The following is a 26,493-nucleotide window of genomic DNA, read 5'->3' on the forward strand; positions in this document are numbered from 1 at the left end:
CGCTAATGCTTCAATTGATGACGATAAAACAAGTATTTCCAGTCATGTATATATCAGACTCATCCTTAAAAAATCCATGCTATCAGTAAATCAGCCGTGTGGTGAACATGGAAGTAAATTTCTGCATTTTGAAACCACAGTTTCGTCAGATATCTTGATGCATTCTTACCTTATGCACGGGATATTAAAACTCGTCTTTGAAAGCCCATAACTACCGAACAAAGAGTTGGATCTTGGCGATATAAAGTTCTTCCGACGCAAATAGCATTGAATTTTCACATGTGTTATTTTGGACAGTTAAAGAAGCTGCATAAAAAAACGTGCTCAAATAAATCAAATTTTTGAAACTTTTTGGTAAATTTCTCAAAAACTGCGCACCATAAAGAAAAACCAATTACGAATTATATTTTTGCTTAATCCGTTCAATTCGCCCATTAGTAGTGAAATTACAGGCTACTGACATTGAGCGTAGTGTATTAAGCATACGAATGATTATCGATCGGCCAGACCGATGGCGGATATATGTATGTGAAATAATTATATTCTCACAAGCTGAGCATTTGGAATTCGCACGTATAAGGTACCTAGTCCAATGAAATGTTCTTTAGTTATTTTCCTTAGTTATGTCAGTAGTGCCGGAATTCCTAGAATTTTCCATATAACCCAAAAACAGCCAATCACAATAAGATTGCAATTTTGATAAGAATAAAAGCTAAGAATTTTCCCGCCAAAAACAGTTTTCCATAGAATTTTTAAAAAATTGACCATTGACCATAATTGGCTGAATGCCAATTCCAATATCACTAGCAAAGGTAAACCAAAAACCCAAGCTAGAATAAAACATTTCTAATTTGCAATTAATGACATCATTTTAGCTGCGCATATACCGGCCAACAAAGGCTTATGTGGCAGGGTTTTATACTTTGGCACATGTTGATGCCATCGGGTTCAATTCCCTACCGCAGAGCATAGATTTCATCCAGCGGGTCCTGATATGTCATAGCACACTTCCAAAAATAAAATGGCAGTTTTTTAAAACAGGCTTTTGGTCTAGAAAGTATATTTTTTATGCACGAGTCGAGAAGATACGCACTATCCGCGTAAGATGGATGACGTGAGAAATCCCACAATCATTCAGTCAAAGATGAAAAATTCTTGAATAGGGGAGTATATATTTTTTGTAGCAACGTTTCGGCTTAATACTATTAGCCATCATCAGACGTACTAAATTTCATCTTTGACTGAAACGTTGTGGGATTTCTCTTGTCATATTTTGTGCATGTGCAGGGTTGTTTAGGGTTAGTGATAAATGCTGAGCGGTAGCATCCAATGACATGTTTGTAATTACGAGAATTTGCGATTGCCGTGAATGAAAATGTTTTATTTATTAGTGCATTGTTGTTTTTCTTCCTATGAGCAAATGAACATCTGTGAATCATGCATGTACTCAATGGTTAAAAAATGTGGTCGAATTTGTTCATTTGTTTTGAGATGTCAGACACATGTTTTGCACATTTTTTCAATTTAGTATAGTAATAGCTGCAGCTACTTTGCCTCGAAGACAAAATCCCAATTTTTTCATATGGATTTCTATATTTTCACATTTTTCACATGAATCTGACCCCTGCAATGCAGCCATACAAATTATGGGAAATAATATCCAGCTATTCCCTCATAGTTACTGGAAATTCAGAGCAGCTGACTTAAGCCTGCTATGATCTGTTTCTCCACCATGCCACAGCCTACTTTAGCACTTCTGGTGTTTTTTTACTGGAATTGAATAAATACTACTACTGAGTACAGGATTTGATCTCAGTTGAAATGTAAATATCACTACCGTATTTTCCGGTGTATAAGTCGAGTTTTTGAGACCAAAAGTCATGTCCAAAAAACGTAGGTCGACTTATACACCGGCTACACTTGCGATATCGTTTTAAATTGACGATGTTTAAAATGGAATATCAATTTATGTTAGGCTACACTCATATACCAATTAGAATTTAGGATGTTGATAAAAATAGTTTCTTATAGTTTGGAAATGTTTCAAAATTTACTAATGTTAAAAATTAAAAGTGAAAGAAAACCAAGTATATTCATTGTACAGTGTTTATATAAGCCGCGATCCTGTGGCAGCATGCCAATAATCAATACACAGTCAGTCTAATACTAGACTACAGGCGCGCGGCATTCAACGTATATACACTATACATTCAACACGTGGATACAAATAATGAGCACTAATCCAGTAATTTAATATTAGAAACAATAGATCCCAAATATAGCTGCAAAGCAGCAATAACGGGTTTTCTGCAGTCTTAGAATCCTGTTCAACGGTGGATTTCAACAAAGCATTTGATAAGGCTCAACATCAGCCATTACTAAACAGGCTATTAGGAAACAGTATCAATGATAGGTCGCCCAAATGGCTCAGCAGTTATCTCTGAACGGAAACTTGTAACCGAAATCAACGGAACGCCTCATCTTGGAATGAGACGGTCTAACTAGTGGAGTCACGCAAGGTAGTATCCTAAGTCGTCTTCTGTTTAATGTCCTGACAAATGACATATACAGTAATCCAAAATATACCAGACCGAGTAAATTTCCAAAACGACCTTAACACACTGTTCGACCAAAAAACTTAATGTTCCGACAAAACCACGGGCGACAAAACCAAAATTATGAATTGTCGCGGGTGACAAAACCAAAATATTGAATTGTCACGGGTGACAAAACAAAAATAATGAATTGTCGCGGGCGATAAAACCAAAATAATGAATTGTCGCGGGCGATAAAACCACAATAATGAATTGTCGCGGGCGTTAAAACCAAAATATTGAATCGTCGCGGGCGTTAAAACCAAAATATTGAATCGTCGCGGGCGATAAAACCAAAATAATGAATTGTCGCGGACGGCAAAAACAAAATAATGAATTGTTGCGTGCGACAAAACCAAAATAATGAATTGTCGCGGGCGACAAAACCAAACTAGGGGTCCAGGGACACCATGCTCACTTGGGAAGTGGTTTCAAATGCTCAACTATCTAACAATTTCAATACATAACGCCCTCTAGTGACCATATACAAAAACCAATGACCTTGAAACCCACCACAATCATAGAACATGTGAGCAGCTATGATTTTGTAATTGATTGTGATAACAAAATATGCCTCGTTACCAATTTAATATGGAAATACTAAGTTACTCTACTATTCAATGCCCTCTGGTGACCATATGCAAAACCCAATGACCTTAAAACTCACCACAATCGTAGTACATGTCATGAAATACAATTTTGCAATTGATCATAGTAACAAAATATGCCTAGTTACCAATCTAATAAGGAAATACTAAGCCATTCTACTATTCAGCGCCCCCTGGTGACTATATGGAATAACTAATGTCCTTAAAAACTCACCACAATCATAGACGATGTCATGAACAACAACTTAACAATGGATCATGGTAACAAACTATGCCTAGGTACCAATCTAATAAGGAAAAACTAAGCTTTTCTACTATTCAACGCACCCTGGTGACTATATGGAATAACTAATGTCCTTAAAAACTCACCACAATCATAGACGATGTCATGAACTACAACTTTGCAATTGATCATGGTAACAAAATATGCCTTGGTACAAATATAATATAGCGATACTAAGTTATTGTATATTTCAACGCCCCCTGATGGCCACATTCAAAAACCAATGACCTTGAAACTCACCAAAATCATAGAACACGTTATGGGCTACAACTTTCCAATTGAATATAGTAACACAATATGCTTAGGTATCAATTTAATGTGGAAAAACTTTTTCCCACCTACGAATGAGTACTGATGACACCAAGATGGCCGCCAATTGCGTCATAATTGGCTGATCAAAATACCTGTCCCAGGTATAAAACATCCCTCTCTAAAGAATAGCCATCAGCAATAGCAATGAGAAATGGCAAACCAGTAGGAAACTACAGGACCTAGAATTCTGGCCAAAATTGACATTTTTGGGCACTAAAAAGGCCATAGGACGGCCATCTTGAGTCAGATCGACCCAATTTTCTTATGCTGATGGGCCTTTGGTAGATTCAAATATAAACGAAAGATCAAGGTAATTGATCAAAGCGTCTTCAAAATTTCCCACGAAAACTTCCCGAAATAATGGATTCTGTCTATGGACGGACGGACGGACGAAAAGTGAACGCAATAGCCCGCTGGGACTAAAGTCCCAAGTGGACTGAAAAAGAATTGTCGTGGGCGACAAAACCAAACTAATGAATTGTCGCGGGTGATAAAACCAAAATATTGAATTGTCACGGGCGACAAAACCAAACTAATGAATTGTCGGGGGCGATAAAACCAAACTATGAATTGTCGCGGGCGATAAAACAAAAATATTGAATTGTCCCGGGTGATAAAACCAAAATATTGAATTGTCGCGGGCGACAAAACCAAACTAATGAATTGTCGCGGGCGATAAAACCAAACTATGAATTGTCGCGGGCGATAAAACCAAAATAATGAATTGTCTCGGGCGACAAAAACATAATATTTAATTGTCACGTGCGATAAAACCAAAATAATGAATTGTCGCGGGCGACAAAACCAAAATAATGAATTGTCGCGGGCGACAAAACCAAAATAATGAATTGTTGCGGGCGATAAAACCAAAATAATGAATTGTCTCGTGGGACAAAATTATCGCGGGCGATAAAACCAAAATATTGAATTGTCGCGGGCGAAAAAACCAAAATAGTGATTTGTCGCGGGCGACAAAACCAAAATATTGAATTGTCGCGGGCGACAAAAAAAAAAATAAAACCAAAATAATGAATTGTCGCGGGCGACAAACACAAAATAATGAATTATCACGGGCGATAAAACCAAAATATTGAATTGTCGCGGGCGACAAAACCAAACTAATGAATTGTCGGGGGCGATAAAACCAAACTATGAATTGTCGCGAACAAAAATATTGAATTGTCCCGGGTGATAAAACCAAAATATTGAATTGTCGCGAGCGACAAAACCAAACTAATGAATTGTCGCAGGCGATAAAACCAAACTATGAATTGTCGCGGGCGATAAAACCAAGATATTGAATTGTCTCGGGCGCCAAAAACATAATATTTAGTTGTCACGTGTGATAAGACCAAAATAATGAATTGTCGCGGGCGACAAAACCAAAATAATGAATTGTTGCGGGCGATAAAACCAAAATAATGAATTGTCGCGGGCGACAAACACAAAATAATGAATTATCACGGGCGATAAAACCAAAATATTGAATTGTCGCGGGCGACAAAACCAAACTAATGAATTGTCAGGGGCGATAAAACCAAACTATGAATTGTCGCGGGCGATAAAACAAAAATATTGAATTGTCGCGGGTGATAAAACCAAAATATTGAATTGTCGCGGGCGACAAAACCAAACTAATGAATTGTCGCGGGCGATAAAACCAAACTATGAATTGTCGCGGGCGATAAAACCAAAATAATGAATTGTCTCGGGCGACAAAAACATAATATTTAGTTGTCACGTGCGATAAGACCAAAATAATGAATTGTCGCGGGCGACAAAACCAAAATAATGAATTGTTGCGGACGATAAAACCAAAATAATGAATTGTCGCGGACGACAAAAACAAACTATGAATTGTCGCGGGCGATAAAACCAAAATAATGAATTGTCTCGGGCGACAAAAACATAATATTTAGTTGTCACGTGCGATAAGACCAAAATAGTGATTTGTCGCGGGCGACAAAACCAAAATATTGAATTGTCACGGGCGACAAAAAAAAAAATAAAACCAAAATAATGAATTGTCGCGGGCGACAAACACAAAATATTGAATTGTCGCGGGCGACAAAACCAAACTAATGAATTGTCGGGGGCGATAAAACCAAACTATGAATTGTCGCGGGCGATAAAACAAAAATATTGAATTGTCGTGGGTGATAAATCCAAAATATTGAATTGTCGCGAGCGACAAAACCAAACTAATGAATTGTCGCGGGCGATAAAACCAAACTATGAATTGTCGCGGGCGATAAAACCAAAATATTGAATTGTCTCGGGCGCCAAAAACATAATATTTAGTTGTCACGTGCGATAAGACCAAAATAATGAATTGTCGCGGGCGACAAAACCAAAATAATGAATTGTTGCGGGCGATAAAACCAAAATAATGAATTGTCGCGGGCGACAAACACAAAATAATGAATTATCACGGGCGATAAAACCAAAATATTGAATTGTCGCGGGCGACAAAACCAAACTAATGAATTGTCGGGGGCGATAAAACCAAAATATTGAATTGTCGCGGGCGACAAAACCAAAAAAAGAATTGTCGGGGCGACAAAACCAAAATAATGAATTGTCGCTGGAGATAAAACCAAAGTAATGAATTGTCGCGGGCGATAAAACCAAACTAATGAATTGTCGCGGGTGATAAAACCAAAATATTGAATTGTCACGGGTGACAAAACCAAACTAATGAATTGTCGGCGGCGATAAAACCAAACTGTGAATTGTCACGGGCGATTAAACAAAAATATTGAATTGTCGCGGGTGATAAAACCAAAATATTGAATTGTCGCGGGCGACAAAACCAAACTTATGAATTGTCGCGGGCGATAAAACCAAACTATGAATTGTCGCGAGCGATAAAACCAAAATAATGAATTGTCGCGGGCGATAAAACCAAAATAATGAATCATCGCGGGCGATAAAAACAAAATATTGAATTGTCGCGGGCGATTAAACCAATATAATGAATTGTCGCAGGCGACAAAACCAAAATATTGAATTGTCGCGGGCGACAAAACCACCAAAAAAAATTGTCGCAGGCGACTAAAACAAAATATAAAACCAAAATAATGAATTGTCGCGGGCGACAAAACCAAACTAATGAATTGTCGCGGGCGACAAAACCAAAAAAAGAATTGTCGGGGCGACAAAACCAAAATAATGAATTGTCGCGGGCGATAAAACCAAAATAATGAATTGTCGCGGACGATAAAACCAAAATAATGAATTGTCGCGGGCGACAAAACCAAAAAGAAGAATTGTCGTGGGCGACAAAACCAAAATAATGAATTGTCGCTGGAGATAAAACCAAACTAATGAATTGTCGCGGGCGACAAAACCAAAAAAAGAATTGTCGGGCGACAAAACCAAAATAATGAATTGTCGCAGACGGTAAAACCAAAATAATGAATTGTCGCGGGCGATAAAACCAAAATGGTGAATTGTCGCGGGCAACAAAACCAAAATAATGAATTGTCGTGGGCGATAAAACCAGAATAATGAATTGTCGCCGGCGATAAAACCAAAATAATGAATTGTCTCGGGCGACAAAACCAAAATATTGAATTGTCGCAGGCGATAAAACCAAAATATTGAATTGTTGCAGGCGATAAAACCAAAATATTGAATTGTCGCGGGCGACAAAACCAAAAAAAAAAATTGTCGCGGGCGACAAAAACAAAATATAAAACCAAAATAATGAATTGTCGCGGGCGACAAAACACAAAAGAAGAATTGTCGCGGGCTACAAAACCAAAATAATGAATTGTCGCTGGCGATAAAACCAAAGTAGTGAATTGTCGTGGGCGATAAAACCAAAATATTGAATTTTTGCGGGCGACAAGACCAAAATAATGAATTGTCGCAAGCGATAAAACCAAAATAATGAATTGTCGCGGGCGATAAAAACAAAATATTGAATTGTCGCGTGTGACAAAACCAAAATAATGAATTGTCGCGGGCGACAAAATCAAAATCATTGTTTTCTCGCGTTATTTTAGTTTTGTCGTTTTGTCGTAATGTCGCCCTCATTTGCATATTCGTGTTTTCTTTATCTTATCAGCCACCATACTAAAGCCTTAAGGTCGCGTAAAACTCGATAAACACTTCAAGCGACACAGCGAACGATCTCCTTTCCTCCACAGCGAACGCTTACTCCGAATGTCAAGTGTGAGTCCAGCATACGGATAGGAGTGTGTTATATACTTGTATTTAGTAAATACCTTGTGCATTTGACAATGATCGGTATGTACTGTAGGAAATATAGAGTATTAATAAATGGTTGGAGCCCGCGGCCGAATAAAGTAATATATTCTTTTATTTTGATACCTCGTCGACATAACAGCTTTTCTCCGCCATATCTCTTCGGCCTGTTTAATTTAGGCCTACGATTCCCCGGTACACTAAAGATTAATCTTAGTAAATACACGACTAATTCGGTAAAGAAAAATAGGTATTGTTAAACTAACTCCTTGAAACCCGCAGCCAAATCACTGGTAGTAATAAATTAATTTGTACTCGATTTGATTCTCATGATGTGGAGAAACTCGCAGCTCATCCCCGGAACGTCGATGTAGTAACACACGTCGATTCGTCGATGTTTACGGCTCGACAGTGCTTTTAAAATCTAAAGTAGTAAATTTCCAGTGTATCGGTAATATGATTTGATGAGGAAAATGGGCTATTGTTAAAATCACTGTTTGAAGACCGCGACTGAATGTGAAGTCTGCGGCAATAAATTAGTTCATTTATACTTGAATTGATAATCGAAGTGACAGTCGGCCTACGGGTTGATTTCGGGATGACGACTCGAAAAACATGTCGCCCCATTGAATGGGGCTAAATTTTCGATGTTTACAGCCCGACAGCGCTTTTGTAACGATGATTCGTGAAAAAACACGCAGACTATTTGTAGATCTCAGTGAGCTGAACGATATTATATGGATTGTATATGAAACAGCGGTAAGGTAACAAAGCCTATGTTCTTTTGGTAAAAATAGTGTGGAAGAAAATAATAATAATAATAATCACGAGGATATCAATAGGGTTTTCTGTGAAATAACAGAAAACCCTAATGATCTAATAATGCAAACAGTGGTAAAGACTCTCAACTACTATGAAAATGACATCGGCACTGTTTTCAATGTGACATATATAAACACATGAAGAAGCGACTCGACTTATACACCGACTATAGCCCTAGCACAACTTTTTAAACTGAAAATTTGACCTCCATTTATACACCGGGTCGACTTGTACACCGGAAAATACGGTAGTTTAGGTGACGGCTTCATTTTCTTAAAGCGCGCGGTATCAAAGGTTGTGTTTCTACCTTTAAATATAAAGCACATGGCTAATTAGTATTTCAAGGCCATCAATGCCTAGCGCCAATTTGTGAAAAAGCTATTTTTTTCCTTACACAATTGTCGAGGATAAATTTTCTGAGGTGCAAATATAAATTCAACTAAATCAACTTAACATCAAATCAACTAAAGATTTCCTAGAAATCGATCTTGAAGTAGAATTTCAAATATCAAATAAAACTCGGAAGTAAAACAATGGGTTTCTGTGAAACATGGGGTAGCGAATTGGGGCCCACATATGGGGCCCCATTCTGGGGTACCACCATATATATTTAATCAAGGTTTTTTTCAATATCAGGTGTCGACACCGATAAGCGTGGACTTTTTGTATTGACTGATTAAGAAGAGCGGCCTAAAAATCACTTTAAATTCTGAAATATCTGAAAGTTTTGAAGTGGGCTGCCGGATCACTGGGAACCAGTCAAATGGAAAACCGAAAACACAGAATATATATCGTAAAGTGATAAGTTGTCTTTACTTTCTTGCTGGTGGAAGCGAGTTCGTTAACGATACTGGACCACTGGCAAGTGAGGTATGACTTGTACCCACATCAGGCCGCCCTCCCTTACAAATAATTCACATATGTTATGTGTGTGAATAACACACATTACATGAGTGAAAGGTGTGAAAGACACAAAAAACACATGTGATTCCAGCCATCGCACGTATGATCTGTGTTGTGGAGCCCATGACATGTGTGAATAACACATGATCACACGTGTGATTCTGAAATACATGTGTGATTGAGAAATACATGTGTGATTCACACATGTGATTGGCTCAACAACACAGATCACATGTGTAACCGCTGGGATCACACATGTCATAGAATAACACATGTGATTAACATCAATTATTCGAATCTGCAACACGTGTGATTGTACATGTGATCACTTCGGATATGAACCATTCCAATGTTGGTTCCAAATTTTGAACAGCTGCATTTTTGTCATAGAGTCCATGTTGGAATAAGAATATTTCCATAACTGTTCTCATTATTTCAACATTTTCAACACGTACGTGTTAAGATTTTATGCCGCGCCTACTGTGCAAAACCTAGTGCGAATGTCCATTCCTAGTTTGTATTTTCATTCGACTAAATTAATAAAATAAGGTTATTATATATTTTTGCATTCGCTATTGAAAAAATATAAATATAAATATTCAAAAAAGACTTTGAAAAATTATCAGGTATTTACGGGATTCGAACCGTTCACAACGTCTAGCAAAGGACAGGGAATGAGCATGCAGGCATTATTTCGAGGATGTTTTTGCTGTTTTTAGTCAATTTTCATGGTTAATTTCTTAGTTCGAACAGTCTGGTGTTTGAGTTTAAGCTCCAAGGCAAGTATTATTGTGTTTCATCAAATATTTATAGTCGACAATGATGATTGAATTTACTGTAAACGGTAAAATCTGTGGCGTTTACTGAATCAATTAAATCAAATTCATCCAAACTTTATTTGATGCATGGCAAAGTACAACATGTCCATGCCTAGCTTTTTCAAGTAGGCCTAGATTACACCATGAACTCTTTTTAAATCACAATCTGTCCAGTCATGAAAAAGACGCTCATTTGCATACTATACTAATGATTCCTTAACATTGAACTGAATGATCAGCCAGTATTGAACAGTATTTGCCAATTCTTTCTACAAATGAATTAATCACTTACAAATGAAAATGGAATACTTTCAGCCGGAACAGATTACTGAAAAAGAGGTCAAGAGTCCTGTTATGGTAGGTGTGACCAGATGATTGACATTAGGGATATTGATTTATTGTTTGGAATTGTGTGCAATATCAAAAGGTTTTATAAATTTGTCTCATTCCAGATCAATGTTTTGAAGTATAGATCGGGGGTTACCGCAGCCGAAATTAGAAAGAAAGAAAGAAGATTGGACAAACAGTATAAATCGACGAAGTAAATCTGTAAATATTTGAAAATAAAATTCCCATTAACATATACACAAGTGAGTTATTACATTTGGTTGGTAATTTTGAAACTACATTTCGTTTTGCCATTATGTGGATCTCCTTTTAGGCAATGGGTTTTTAGGAAATTGTGAAGTTTAGATAAAACATCATGTCCAGAGAAACAAGTGGTCAAATTTTGACCATTATGAATGTGTATTTATACTTTTTCGTGAAAACAGTCGTGTGGAGCTCGAACAATCAGGATGAGTGCAGATCACATGCGTTATAAATCACACATGACTGTGTAAAATGACATGTGTGATTCACATTCAGGGCTGTATCACATGTGTGATTCACATGTGTAAAAATGGGACAATTCACACGTGTGATTTAGAAAATAACACGTGTTGATACAGCTTGAATGTGAATCTCATGTGTGATTCACGTGATTCACATGTGTAAAAAAATGGGATAAAATCACACATGTGATTCACATACATGGCTGTATCATACGTGTGATAATGTGCTGCTTTAACACATGTGAATCATACATGTTTTTTAAAGAATCACATATGTGATTTTTTTGTAAGGGATTTCAAACATTAGTTACTAATATCTTGGAATTTAAAGCAATTTTCTTGCCAGCTCATCTAAATCAATTGATAAAAATAGGGAGCTGAAACAGGTCCACGTTTATCGGTGTTAATATCTGATATCAAAACACCCCGGTTTAATATATATGATTGTATTCCATGTGGGGGCCCCAATCCGTTTCACAGAAACCCTAACACAATACTATGGGTTCATGTGAAAACCTGCTGGTTTCTACAGCTTATCCAATCATAGAGGAGCCTTTGCTCAGTGATTGGCTTTTTATAAGTGAAAAAAATTAAATGTCCTAATACGTTTATGACTGACCTGGAAATATGACAATACATGCAAAACCCAATTTTTTCCAATTTCTTTACATAGTGCTTACAACATAAAAGTTATTTATTAGCTAAGTGTGCAGGCAATACTTCAAAACCCATCCATTCGCAAGTCTAAATGATAAATCCAATAATCTTGGGAAACTTATATCCTAACAACGTTAAGCAAGATAAAAAAATAAATTGCCCATGGGCAAAGTGTGGTTTACCTTGAAAGCTAGAGGTTGTTTGGAGTAAGGGCATTGCTTGAAAAAATCTTTTTAATTCGTGACTTCAAAGTTCTAGAAGTTTATATTGTATTTTATCTTTCTTAAAGAATTATTTTGTAGTCAAATAAGACCAAAGATAAACATTTGTTTATGGTCTACGTCCAAAATTTCGTAGGGTACAGATAGACGCGGCATTGGAAACTATTTTATATTTAAAAAAAATAATTTCACAATATGAAAAAATATTCAAATAAAATTCATATGATGTCACATATCAGAGGGTGGCTGAATATTGAGTCTTGGAAACGAAACCTCTTCCAATCAGGTGCGGATCCAGACTATCGCACATGCAGCACGTGCGGTAGTCGCAGTTTTCAAATGCCCTTGAAAAATTTATGTTTCGGGAAAAAAGTAAATAAAAGGGCACACAATTTGTGCGTCATAAAAAATAATTGCCTTTCTGTACAAGGCGTAAAGCGAAATGTGGATGAAATAAATTGCCCAAAATCATAAAAGGCAACCTAAGGCATTTTTTACTCAAAAGGGCACTATTCTAAAAAATAAATTATTGTCGCTCTATAAATTTAATCGAGAAATGGCAAATTTTGACCAAATACCTAAAAAAGGCTAAAAGCGAATTGAATGTGAAGACACATTTAGTGGCATGATACGATTGCACTCAAACTCAAACTCGCTCGCTGGGCATTAATACTGGCCCTTTTCAGTTGGTGCCCTTTTTCACTGTGCTGTAGTCACTGTATGGCCCTGGATCGGCGCCTGCCAATGTATGGCCGCGGAAGCTAAAACACCGGGGCGTAGTATTAGATCGTTTTGAATCCTGGAATTTACCGCTACAATATTCAGACCTCGACCTATACCTATAGTTTGCTGCTTAGTATTTTCAGGTCACAAGAAATTACAATTTCTTACAACTTCTATCAAACAGAAAACACAGCGCTCATCTTCTGCTATGACGATTATTCAGCCTGTTATCATACAAAACGTGCACGCGCCAAGCATCTCCGTATAGTAGTCTGTATGAGCGTGTGTTTGTGTGTGCAACAGTCTAATGTTTAGCACTCCCGTCCCGCGCACGTGGAGGCCTTGTGTAGTGAACGCTCGCTTCACTTCAATCTCAATCAATGGGTATTAAAACGAAACAATACCTATGGCGATATGTGAAATAATTATATTCTCACCAGCAATGAGCATTTAAAATTCGCACTTAGTCCAATGAAACGTTCGCCATAAATGGCTTCCCCATAATTATTTTAGTAGGGCCGGAATTCCCCGTGTATCCCAAAAACAGCCAATCACATTCGCTCGTAGAGACGACGCCCCCCAATCGAGGTCATTGCAATTTTATACGCAAGAGCTAAGAATTTTCCCGCCAAAAACAGTTTTTCGTCGAATTTAAACAGAGTTGACCATGTCATCGACGGAGGTTCGTCATGTCTTCAATCGCATCGATTATACGTCGTTTAACCCGAGAACCAATGCAAAAAATGCTCACATAAAAAAACGTACCGCGATTTTACATGAATTGGCTCAATGCCAACCTCATACTGCTGACAAAGGTAAACCAAAAACAAACTCTTTGACGACCATAGTTTATTAACGTTAAAATTCATGACCATAAAACCTATTTCAGCCTGTATACATATCTTGCATCCACCGTGCACCAACATATGTCATTACCATGACCATAATTACAGTTAATAACTAACCTATAAATGTTTCTTAACCCAGACTAGAATGCCATCTTCGTAAGTGAAAAGCATAATATGTAGTTACACATTCTTATGACTATCTGGTGGGTTTTGAAATGAAATTTTTAGATACAAAAGCCGGTTGTCAAAGAGAACTTGTTTTTCAAAAATGTCCCATTTATATCTACACATGTATGTTCATACAGTGTATCAAAATCATGATGTTAGAAACATGCAGCTGATGAAATTTGATAAATGAATTGGTGTTGAGTTAATAAACTGAAATGTGTCACCAGTGAGCAGATAAGTCATTAATCTACAAATGTAAGTAATTGTACCAACGACCAACCTGTACCATAATTGTCATTATCATCATCATTTCCATTGGAAAGTTTCCTTGCTAAATCATCATTTGTTGTCAGTTCCTCATCCTCGACAATGGGTTTCAAACTACGGGGCACGAATGATGAAGCTCTGAAATTTCACCAACAATCATTTAAGTTCATAATCAATAAGATCTCGACAGAGGCATTATCATCATTTGGATACTGTTATAAAATACATGTGTCCCTAGCTTGGCCAAGTCTGGATATAGTTTTGTCATCCAGTAGTGTATATTCAATGTATTTTCATCTCAGGTATATAATTGCCCTAAATCTGTAAGTTGCTCATAAAGCTGTGCATTTTTTTTTTACATTTTTGATGCATTTTTGCGAGTTGCTCATGCACACATTATTTCTGCTCATGGTTAGAAGTATGAGCAGATATTTTTGTTCATGCATGTCGAAACACATGTGAGCAGAAATCCAAGGTATAAATTCTTGCTCATGTCCTGAATATATTTAATATATCATTATTATTAATTAATAAAAAGAGTTTTTTAACTTCATATTGGATGAAATATAATTAATTGCATATACTGGACATACGAATTACTATAGCTACCCGGCGTACAAATACCCTATACCATATTTATGCATAATAACAGAAAGTGGATGTATTTTAAAGCTCATAATTACTACGTTCTTAGCCCGTTTTTCTAATAACTTGGTTTATGGGGTAGACAGTAAAATATCATTTCGGAGGACGAAATAAAAATGAGGAAAAATGTTCCTCAGTGAGATAAAATCACTTTTTGATGGAAGAGTGAACTGTCGATAGGGCAATATACATATGTCCAAACAACTTATTCTTGGGAAGTTTGAATTCTGCACGCTGTGATCAAAAAAGAACCTAGCGTTTTTCAATTTTTTCATCATTCAAGGCAGGATTCTCATTCAGCAGAGGTTAAAAATCTTTTTTTGCTCATTTTTTCACTGAATTAGTTCCACAGACAGGAATAAAAATGACACTTCTTCAAATTTCAGCAAAAAAAGCCTTAGCAAACGGCACTGGACATTCAGTTCAATGTTAACCATAGACGTAATGAATTAATGCCACTGATTTGAACTGATATTTTTGAAACACAATAACTGGAGAAATACCCCTGATTGTGGCGGTTTAGTAGTTGCATTAGAATATGAAAATCTGCACATATATATACACGCATCTTCTGATAAATTGCAGTCCATATTTAGCAACTGATCTCGAGCTTATTGGCCAGCTCTACATCTGAGCACCCAAATAGAGCAGTTTCTACTAGTACTGCTAAAAAGGGACGAATTATCCAAACAATGATGTGGCCAGTTCCAAGTTCACTTCCAAAATTGTTCTTTGACTTCTTGGTAATACATCTCAATAACGATTTTAACATTTTTACAACAAATAATGGCTCTCCATATATTTTGATTTAATTATTTGTATTATAAATTTGAAATCTTCTTAATTTGACGTAATTATTGAAGTAACTGTGCATTTACTTTATAACTTTATATGATTTTCTCCATTAGTGATATGTAATTCTTGTCGAGGATTTTAAACTGTTGTACATTTGAAGATCTATATGCGTAAATAAAATTGATAGACTCGAGCCAATTTGTGAGCAGTTTGCAATAAAATCCAGTTCACTGGCTTTAAAACAATAGCTCGAGCAACTTTACAAGCAAGTGCAACTTTACAAGCAAGTTACATGAAATTCCAGCTCAAACCAGTTCTAACCAATAGGAAAAAGGCTATATAAACTCCAGAATCTAGTTTAGAACTTCAGTCAGATGATAATCACAATTAAGTGGGGAGCAAGGATAGAATATGATTACGAGAAAGAAACTACCATGTTGTTGTTGTTCTTGTTGTTGTTGTTTTTGTACTGTTATTACTATTATTGGCGATAGGCAAACATTTCTGATTGTTTTCTTCTTCCAGTAAAAAAGCAGTGGTTAAACAACGCTTTTTTCGGCCTTTCGACAGTACCACTGGTCGTATGTGCATTGTTTCTATTGAACCTTCTCAACATGTACTTTGACATGCATGAGCAAGAATTTTCGCTCATGCCTTCATTGGAATATAATCTAAAGATATTCGCATGGGTTAACATCTGCTTGCATGAGCAAGAATAATGTGTGCATGAGCAGTTTGCAAAAATGCAAAAGAGTGCATGCACTACTTTATGAGCAACTTACAGAAAGAGGGTGTTTTTCATAGCTCTTGAACACATGGTTGACCGGATCTTGTAATCTAGACTATTAGAGGAATTTCATATACAAAAACATAACTTCACGATATCGTTTTCAATGTAAAGATGAAACAATTGTGTTTTATACCCTTAAATTTGGCAAAGGTCCTTTTTTCTACCTACTGACCTTATGTATTGTGCTTTTTTAAATGAGGAATCAGATTGTGCATGTTCAAGAAATTATGAAATAGAAATATTTTTGAAATATGAATCATAAAACATGAGCTACAACTTTGCAATTGAATATGGTTACTTAATATGCACAGGGGCCAGTATCAATAGACAAATTGTATATTATTCTGAATATCTCACTCCTCCGGTGGCAAGAACAAAGTATCGGGTGATCAGAAATCTACGTGAGGAAATGTGTCCTATGCAAGTGCTAATGAAATGCAAATATCAAGAATATAAGTTAAATCCTGTTGATGTCTTCCTCAAATAATTTGCCACAGGCAAAGTGGTTTATCTTTCTGGTATCTTGAACAACGTACACTTATACATGTATTCATTTTGATTATCCAGGAAGCCAATTAAAGTCCCAAAATTCTTATTTTAGGCCTACCAACTCATTTTTTGCCTGATCAACACAAGCTAGCGTTTTTGGCAATAATTTTTCTATATAATAGGCTTAGATTATGTTCAAACGGTCTCTTGAAAGCAGAGAGATGCTGAGACAGCAAATACTCATCAGAAGGTGATAAAACATAATTCATTGAATGACATCTCTGAATTTGCCATATAAATCTCTCTACAACAAATAATTGTTGAATATTTTATCATATGAGGGTGCCCTCCAATTTTGAGGTCCCTTATAAAATTTCAAGCTCAAAAGATTTCGGATTATTTTCTGAAAATACATTAAAATTTAGATTAAGAAACAGAAAATATCAAAACTTTGTTTTGACAATTTACTGTTTTTTTAAACGGAAAATTTACCATTCTAGAAGATCTAAAAACCCCAAAATGTTTGCAAAATTTTAGGGCAAAAATTTTTATTTCAATGAATCCTAAAAAAAAAAAAATTTTCATTCAGTACAAGTCCGGTCGGTCGGGTAATGGGATGGCCTTAAAAGTGCACACTCCCCACTCCTTTGCTTACCCCTTAGATACCATAACGCATAGTACATAAATAATTAGAGGACCAAAGGTCCTGTGCTCTTGAGGTACAGTTTTTTTTTATAATACAGTAGACTACGCTTACCTCGGAATTCTTGGGACTGGAAAATTTTTTCTGAGGTATGCGATTTCCGAGGTATATAAGGTCCGCAAATTTTGTCATAAAAAAAATTGTTGCTGACACGTGGGCTCAAATTATCCTTCTTATACTAATCTATGTTGAATAAACATTGGATATGTACCATATCTGACAGGTTTTTATTGTTATTTCAATCAAAACCTCATATCCCCTGGGAGATTTGACTTGTCATCTTTTATATAAAAACATCGTACTGTAGTACACCAAGTAAAGCCTCCTTCCCAGTTAAGAGAATTTAAAAACACGTGGGTTTGATGTGCAGTGACAAGTCTATAGCTCCGCCTACATCCATACAATTGACTATTCGTATTAAAGACAGCCGAGAACTAGCGCGACTGGCACGCTTCCAATTCTTACGATCATCAGCATATCTATCGCAATACACGTGGTAACACAGTACAGATGTTGATTCACGTCGCGTCCAAGAACAGGTATTGATTAATCTGTTTCAAGTTGTTATGCAGTAGGCTAGGGATGCGTTTTTGAAAAAATATTGTCGGGACGATGTTCAGAATTTCCGAGGTACACGATTTTAGGACTCAATTTATAAAAAAATCATTCTGAGGTATGCGATATTCCGACCTATGCAACTCCGAGCTACTCGGAGATTTTCATTTAAGAAATAATTGCATTAAGAAAAATATTTTAGATTTGTTCTGAGCTAAGCAATATTCCGAGGTGTATGACTCCGAGGTATGCGGAGTCTACTGTATTAATGAAAACATATTACATTGTTCATTCTACTACTCATTAACCCTTTCAGTGCATCTACACCGCAGTGCGGTGTATGAATCGGTGATGGATTTTGCTAGTACACTGCACTGCGGTGTATTGATGTAATTAGTATTTATTTGTATCTCTATTGCAATATGGCAGCACCTCTCAAACATAGTGAAATATTAGTAAATAACGATATACGCACTATAGTGGTATTCCCGTTATTCAACACACTAGGGTGGAATTTTTCAAATTATCAGTAAACGATAGAGGGATGCAATTTGTAATATATGAGTAGATTCATTCGCGGTTTGAAAATTAAACCGTAGTAGCTACATAGGCGTGTTGCGAGTCCAACGACAGAGCTGCGACAGATTCTATAATTTCGCAGTCGAGTTGGACCGATTCCATCGCGTCATCGTGTCTGAAGACTACCGCAGCCGCAGCTGGCAATCAGAGCGTCATGACGATAGGCATCCATAATGCTCGTAATCCCCACACAATGCCCATGCAAAGACAGGATCGCTGCAGATGAGCCGTGTCGAGCCAAAGAATAAAGATTAGTTATATCCTAAACAATACTAGTTCACCTGTTCGTTGTTTTCTATATGCAAATAAGACACGTATAGCGTAAAATTCATCCAAATATTCATACGCACGTTTTATTCACCAAAATAAGCACTGGTGCACCATAAATAAATTTTAAAATATTTTCATATTAATATTTCTATTTTCATACAATATAGATTTAGAATACAAGTATGGCAAGGAAAATGTGTTACTCAACAGACTATCGACAGGACTCCGTAGCAGGTGCGCGTAGCTCTGATTAGTTGTTGCGAACCCCATTTATGAGGAATCTCCAGAAGCCGTCCGTTGCAACGCAATACGTCTGCAGTAAATGAATAAAAGAATGCCACACTGCTATACAACTCGGCGACAATTTTGGTCTAACTGTAAAGATTAAAGGCTATCAAGGGCTTCGTCTTACCACTAACTTCCAACAAATTGAAAGACTCCCACTGACTTTCCTAGCCAAAAAATCGGAAATCTATTTGACCTCATTCTTTACTCGCGAGTGCCGTAGGTGGGAAGCCATTGCCAGGGTTTGGGCGTCCTCCCCCACGAAAATGTTTTATACTTGAGGCAATTTCTGGGCAAATTGGTATTGTATAGACACGTATGAATCCTATCGTTTAAACCACATTGTTCCACTATTTTCTTATTCATATCGTCAGCACGTGGCTGCCTACAATACTGTAGTAGCAGCTCACTAAACTTGACATGCGTCAGTGATCATGTCAGATGACAGGAAACACGATTATTGCGAGGTAAATCATTTCATTGAAAAATCATTCTAGCAAATTACCAAACAAATGAAAATGGAGAAATTTATTGTATTGTTGTATTTATTGTTCTGATGGCTGTTGCGCCCAATATAAGGGAAAAGGCACATTTGCTGATCCGTCATTAACCAATATACCAATGGAGCGACATTATTTTCGAACATGGAAAGGGGAGGGGGATGATTTAATTGAGGTCAAAAATAGAAGTTTTGCACAATTGTTCAGGTTTTTTTTCAAAAATGCATGGGATATGTATACATATTGCCAGCAAAATCCCTATACCAATGTCCACACCATAAAAGGATGCCGCCAGCGACATGCTATTATCAAAGGTCCGGCTCCCTATACTATATGTGCACATGATTAGTTGTTTCTGTGATGTCGTTTGCGAGCAAAACAGGGGTCATGTTTGAATAAAGAATATGTTGGTGAGCTTAAGTCCGAAAATTTATACACACGACTCAGAACTATCTGAAAATGAAGAGGGCGATCATGGAGACACAAAAAAACTGACGAAATTATACTAGTTGTCCGAAGAATGACGAAAATTCCTGTACAGCGTCAGAAAACTAAGTCACCCCACTACCTGACGATCTTCAGGGCATATAGATCGATGAACTGAGTGAAAGAGAAGTGATAAAAATAATCAATGTTAGTGTAAGCAAAATGTTTATTCATTAAGATAGATATTTTGCCTGCTCAGGTGGTCACTCTGCCGTTATCAAATCTGCAATGAAAATGAAACATGTCGATGAAAATTATATTTTCAGATAAGTGTTTTGCGAGGGAAGAGTCCTTGCGATAAGTGACTTATTGATTGATATGAAATTCATGTACAGAACGAATGTATATGATATTTTCAGTTCGCTGTACGTTTCAATAAAGGATACGATGATTTGTTAAAAGCTTTTCCGATGTTCAGGCCCCTAGTTGTCAATGTCCAGAGTCAAAGATGACCAGAGTTGAATTGATCAAAGGACAATGAGAGCTTAACCAAATTGCGAAATTTAGAAATGCAACACAAAACACACAAACTAAACGAATTAAGTCAAACTGGGGGATCGTAAGTTAAGACAATAATGATATAAAGTTTAATCAAAATACAATGAGCTTAACAAGACAATAGTGAATATTAAAGTTTAATCAAAGGACAAGAGCGTAGAGAAATTTAGAACTTGAAGAGTATATATTCACGCCATCTCAAGTTAAGAAATGTCACCCTATAGGATGGACAAACAATAACTGTGAGACTATAAACAGTACAATCAAACTAGCAACTAACTGGAAGATTCTGAAGATCCCCGATTTGATAGAACAGCTTTACACAAATTAGTAAAAATCCAGCATATCGATGTCCGTCGTGTCCTTCACCATCAAGGAAATTATGAAGTTGTTCCATCTTTACAAAGATATACTATTTCCCATGTAATGTGGATGCAGAAAAGCAACAAAGACAAGGAAACCATATACAATAAGTTCATGAACCTTAAAACGAAAAAGAAATCTATTAAAACTATTACATCAACTGATGGGAAATTGACAATTCCAAAAACAGCCAAAGTCGCTGGAAAACCAGAACAAAGAAAAAGGACAAACAATGCGAAAAACCTTCTCCTAAACGGCAAAAAGTTAACGAGGACTCGTAATATGATTGTCAATGATTTAAAACCAATTTAGTATGGTAAAACTACTATTTTTGGTGCCTGAAGTACACTGCAACAGTGGAAAGCAGGCTTTAAAGGTCAGCCTCATCAGGCACCAAAAACATTTTTTATTATACCGTTGGAAACATACCGTATTTTCCGGTGTATGAGTTGAGTTTTTGAGACCAAAAATCATGTCCAAAAACGTAGGTCGACTTATACACCGGCTACACTTTCGATATGGTTTTAAACTGACGATGTTTAGAGTTCAAGGTAGCCATGATGAAATGGAATATTAATTTATGTTAGGCTACACTCATATACCAATTAGAATTTAGGATGTTGATAAAGATAGTTCCTTATAGTTTGGAAATGTTTCAAAATTAACTAATGTTAAAAATCAAAAGAGAAAGTAAACCGCGTATATTCATTGTACAGTGTTTATATAAGCCGCGATGCTGTGGCAGCGTGCCAATAATCAATACACAGTCAGTCTAATAATAGACTACAGGCGCGCGGCATTCAACGTATACACTATACATTCAACACGTGGATACAAACAATGAGCACTAATCCGGTAATTTAATATTAGAAACAACAGATCCCAATGATTTAATAATGCAATTAGTGGTAAAGACACTCAACTACTGAGAATGACATCGGCACTGTTTTCAATGTGACATATGTAAACTTATGAAGAAGCGACTCGACTTATACACCGACTATAGCCCTACCACAACTTTTTAAACTGAAAATTTGACCTCGACTTATACACCGGGTCGACTTGTACACCGGAAAATACGGTATATAGTAATAAAATAAATATGATAGAATATGATAGAAATGTATAGATAATAATATGAATATTATGATAAGAAAATAATTGTTATTGATGAGAATGTATTGTAATAAAATGAAGTATCCTTGAAATACATGTAGTAATGAAATAAATATATAATGGTAGAATATGAGAGATGTATGAAATATCCTTGAAGTAAATATATAATGATAGAATATGATAGAAATGTAAAAATAATTATAATGTGAATGTTATAATGATAAGAAAACAATTTTCGTTATTGATGAGAATGTATTGAAATAATATTAATAATGATGTGAATAATATTATTATGATAAGAAAATAATCTTTATTGTCTATTGAACTTGAAAAAATTTTAATATTTCATCGTCATGTATAGAAATAATAAGCTTATTAATAAAATGTCTTAAAACATTATTGTCTTCATTTATTTTCGATTGGAGCTCCAGCCAGTTTCCAGTCGGTTTCCAGTCGGCTCTGGTCAGTTCCAGTTGGCTCCAGTCGGTATTTAGTAGGAGCCATATATATAAACCAGAAAGAAACTTTCCATGACAGGTTTACGCGAACTTGAAAAGTGAATGGAAATAACTGTGTTGATGCGATGCATGTTTAATCCATACTATCAAGGTAAAACGTCAGATACTTACCATGGCCACTGGATACAGTCTGCTCTAGGCACAATCACCAAGAACACATGACAAGCCAAATAAATTGGCCATGCAGTACATGGGGTACAAGCTTCACATCCGTGATTCAATACGTGTGTTTTGAAGCTATTCACAGACTGAACCTTAAGGCCAACTGTTAGCTGTACCCAGAGGGCCTATAGCTAGTCTAATGATTGACCAAGTGGAGCAGCAAAACAATACTCACCAGCGGAAGAACAACAGCTCTTGAGTGGTATCTAGCAAGATTGATTGTGGTAATTTTAGAGTTGACAAATGTTCATAATTTTGATCCCATGAGACAATGACATAAAACAACTAAACCTTTAGCAGACACTTACAATTCAGGACAGGAACAAAATCAGAAGCAGCAGTGTAAGTTTCAAATTCAGGGCAGAACATATTAAACCAGGCCAGCCTGTTACTGTCACGTTAATTAACTGAATGTGACTTTCAATAGTTTCATGAGCCTAAGCTTAAAAGAAACATCCAAATGTGTCTACACGTCTTTGCTTGACAATTTCGAAATTTCAAGCATCCGTTGATGCATGTCTGTGTACGTGGTAAAAAAGCTAATCTGCTCCATGGGAAGCGTTATAATTGATACATTAACGGTAACAAGATATTGCTGACAATGCTATCGACATGAGTGCACTAAGTTATATCATCACTGTGTTAAACTACTAAAATACAGATAATCATGCTCCAAAAACGATCACTAACGTATCGACATGAGTGCACTAAGTTATATCATCACTGTGTTAAACTACTAAAATACAGATAATCATGCTCCAAATTCATTATTTATTTCAGCTCCCCTCCATATAAATGATCGCGCACCTGCCACGTGCATTTTTACGTTTTCTGAATGAATTATGTAAATAGATAAATGTAGTAAATAAACTGAAATGTTCCCATTGGTCTTCGCTGGTCATGTGATTTGTGTATTCCTACACCGATCTCATTCATGTGATTTGATTGTGATGCAAATGGCGGAGGTGAAAGGCAATTCCGTTCAACTGTTTACCTTTAATTCATGGGATAAAGTCCCTCCATGTATCATACCAAAGGTCGAGACGATAAACAACAAACCATGGGTCGTACAGGTTAGTATTTTAAATCAATAAATCACCGAGTAAACGTATTGTTTTCATTAACCGGCGATAGTTTACTCAGCATACATGGCCGACGCTCGGAGACATTGCAATGATGCCATCACCTATTCATTAGCATAACAAAACAATGTAGGTGGCGCCACGTTACGGGCCGCGAAAGCAATAAATAAATTATGGCCGAATGAAAACACAAACAAATTTACGCCAATTCATAATTTATTTACCGGACAAATTGATGCATAATATGGACAGATAAATTGAATATTAATAGTTCTTAATATTTTTTGTTACGGAAAAACGGAGGCTTGATATAACATGTTTAGATGATGTTTTGAATTTTGTCTAGCCTATTAGTATTACTGGATGTTTTTGATTATTTTCATCGACGATAATAAATACACATGTGCTAAAAACCCAGGCAGACAACAATTTGAATTTCCAGTTCAATAATGTCAAAAATTCCCTGGCTAGAACTAGGAGAAAAATAAATGCTGCTAATATTAAATGTAGAACATTAATTGGTCTAGACTTGTGTGGCTTACAAAGCTGATTTATTTTTTAGGCATTACCTAGTAGAGATTATGGCCAAAAATATTAAGTTTATTTCTATCTTATACACTGTATTTTCAGGTGTACTGCTCACTGTGTGCCAAATATGTAGACGCCATCAAAAGAGATCAGCGAATCAAAGGGAAAGCTCTAAAAGAAATTGACCGGTATGTTGTTGGCACAAATTATGTCACCAAACACAATGTGGAGAGGCATGTGGACTTAACTGCACACAAGGTTGGACTAGATATCCAGACTCTTACTCCAGGTCGAGTGCCTTCTAATGAACCCTCCTCAGCATCTAGTACTGCTACTAGCAATACGGTTTCCAGCACAAAGCCAGCTGCGACTCAACCAAAGATTGATACGGCTTTACAGGCTGCAGGCATGGATGCCCATGAAAAATTACTTAAAACTGCTTACCTTATGGCATGTGGTGGTGCCCCACTGTGTCACTTTGGCACATTTGTTCAAGTGCAAAAGGTAAATGGTGTACCTCTTATATCTGGATCCCAGGATGGCAAGTCTTGTAATGAATATATTAGATGTATAGCCGACACAATCAGAGAAAAACTTTGCGGTATCATTGTATCAGCTGGGTCATTTAGTGTCCTTACAGATGGTTCACAAGCAAGAAAAACCGGTGCTGAGAAGGAGCTTGTGCTTGCAAGAGTTGTCAAGTCTGGCATGCCGATTTATTATTGTTTAGCTTTGCAAGATTGTGAAGAATTTGGTGGTGCCGATGCTGCCAGTTTAAAAGACTGTGTTGATAATGTTTTTCTTGAAAAACTTGGAATGAAAAAAAATGATTATACTGAATTAATGGTATGTGCCTGTAGTGATGGAGCAAGTGTAAACACAGGTATTTACAACGGGTTGCTCACAAAATTAAAAAAAGAAGGTAGAGCCTGGCTGGTTACTATGCATTGCGTTAATCACTGTGCAGAGCTGGCCCTAGGGGATTCTCTGAAAAAAGATAAAACTTTTTCAGAATTAGATGATTTGATGCTAACATTGTATTATTTATTCAAGAGATCTGGAAAATTAAAGCGTAGATTAGCAAGTATTGCTAAAGCACAGGAAACTAGTTCGTATGTTATCCCCAAAGTCCATGGTACTAGATTCGTCAGTCACAAGAGGCGGGGATTTTCTGCTTTGATCCACAATTGGGGTTTACTGATACTTATGATAGAAAATGGGTTAGCGCATCCTGATGATTCGTTCAAAAAGTTAGAAGCCAAAATGCGCGGAGTTCTGAAAAAGTTGAAAAACTTGAAGTTACTAGGTTCAGCATGCTTTTTCAAAGCCTTGCTAGATAATCTCTCTGAATTTTCAATGAATCTAGAGAAAAGCAAAATCTCAGTGTTCAAAGTTCCACTTTATCTTGACTTTGTAACTGGAAATGATGAGCATGTATTTCTTAGATGCTTTTAATATAGAATGTAATACTGATGATGATGAGAACTGATCAGTTACTTGAAAGGTTCTGAAACCTGGCCATGCTCACAGAGCTGTCCAAAACCAAGACTACTCGTATGTCCAGGTAACTGGCTTCCAGTCATCTCTAGATAATATAGAATCTCAGATATGTACCCTCAAAACAAAGGTTTTGCCAGTAGTAGAGACAGCATTGAAAGCAAGATTTCAGTCATTTGATAGCCAGCTCTTTCAAGATATGCTCTGGTTGGATCCAGCCAACTGGGATGACACTCAACAAGAAATTGAAACAATCAAAAACACAGCCAGGATATTTTCTGATTTTCTGTGACACTCCAGAGGGCTGGATTTGACCCAAGCAAAATCGAGAAAGAATGGCCCAAATTGAAGAAAACAAGGAAT

At 36.5% G+C, this 26,493-nt stretch overlaps 1 protein-coding gene across 8 annotated transcripts in view; it reads right to left on the minus strand.

Moving 5' to 3' along the window:
- LOC141903160 (poly(A)-specific ribonuclease PARN-like) overlaps positions 1-26,493 on the minus strand; it is a 139,182-nt gene that overhangs the window by 18,800 nt on the left and 93,889 nt on the right. For 2 of the 8 annotated variants that reach the window (XR_012619053.1, XM_074791169.1), the window contains exon 20: positions 14,289-14,407. The exons of 2 other annotated variants lie outside the window; for them this stretch is intronic. Coding sequence is in view for 4 of the 6 variants with exons in the window: in XM_074791169.1 (XP_074647270.1) it covers positions 14,289-14,407 (119 nt within the window). In the remaining 2 variants the exon portion in view is untranslated. Of the gene's footprint in view, positions 1-9,061; positions 9,139-14,282; positions 14,408-19,205; positions 19,409-20,543; positions 20,590-26,493 lie in introns of those variants that run through there. 4 more of the 8 variants (XR_012619052.1, XM_074791168.1, XM_074791172.1 and 1 more) reach the window with 4 other exon arrangements.

The sequence above is a fragment of the Tubulanus polymorphus genome, chromosome 4, assembly GCF_964204645.1.
Source record: "Tubulanus polymorphus chromosome 4, tnTubPoly1.2, whole genome shotgun sequence".
Taxonomy (NCBI): domain Eukaryota; kingdom Metazoa; phylum Nemertea; class Palaeonemertea; order Tubulaniformes; family Tubulanidae; genus Tubulanus; species Tubulanus polymorphus.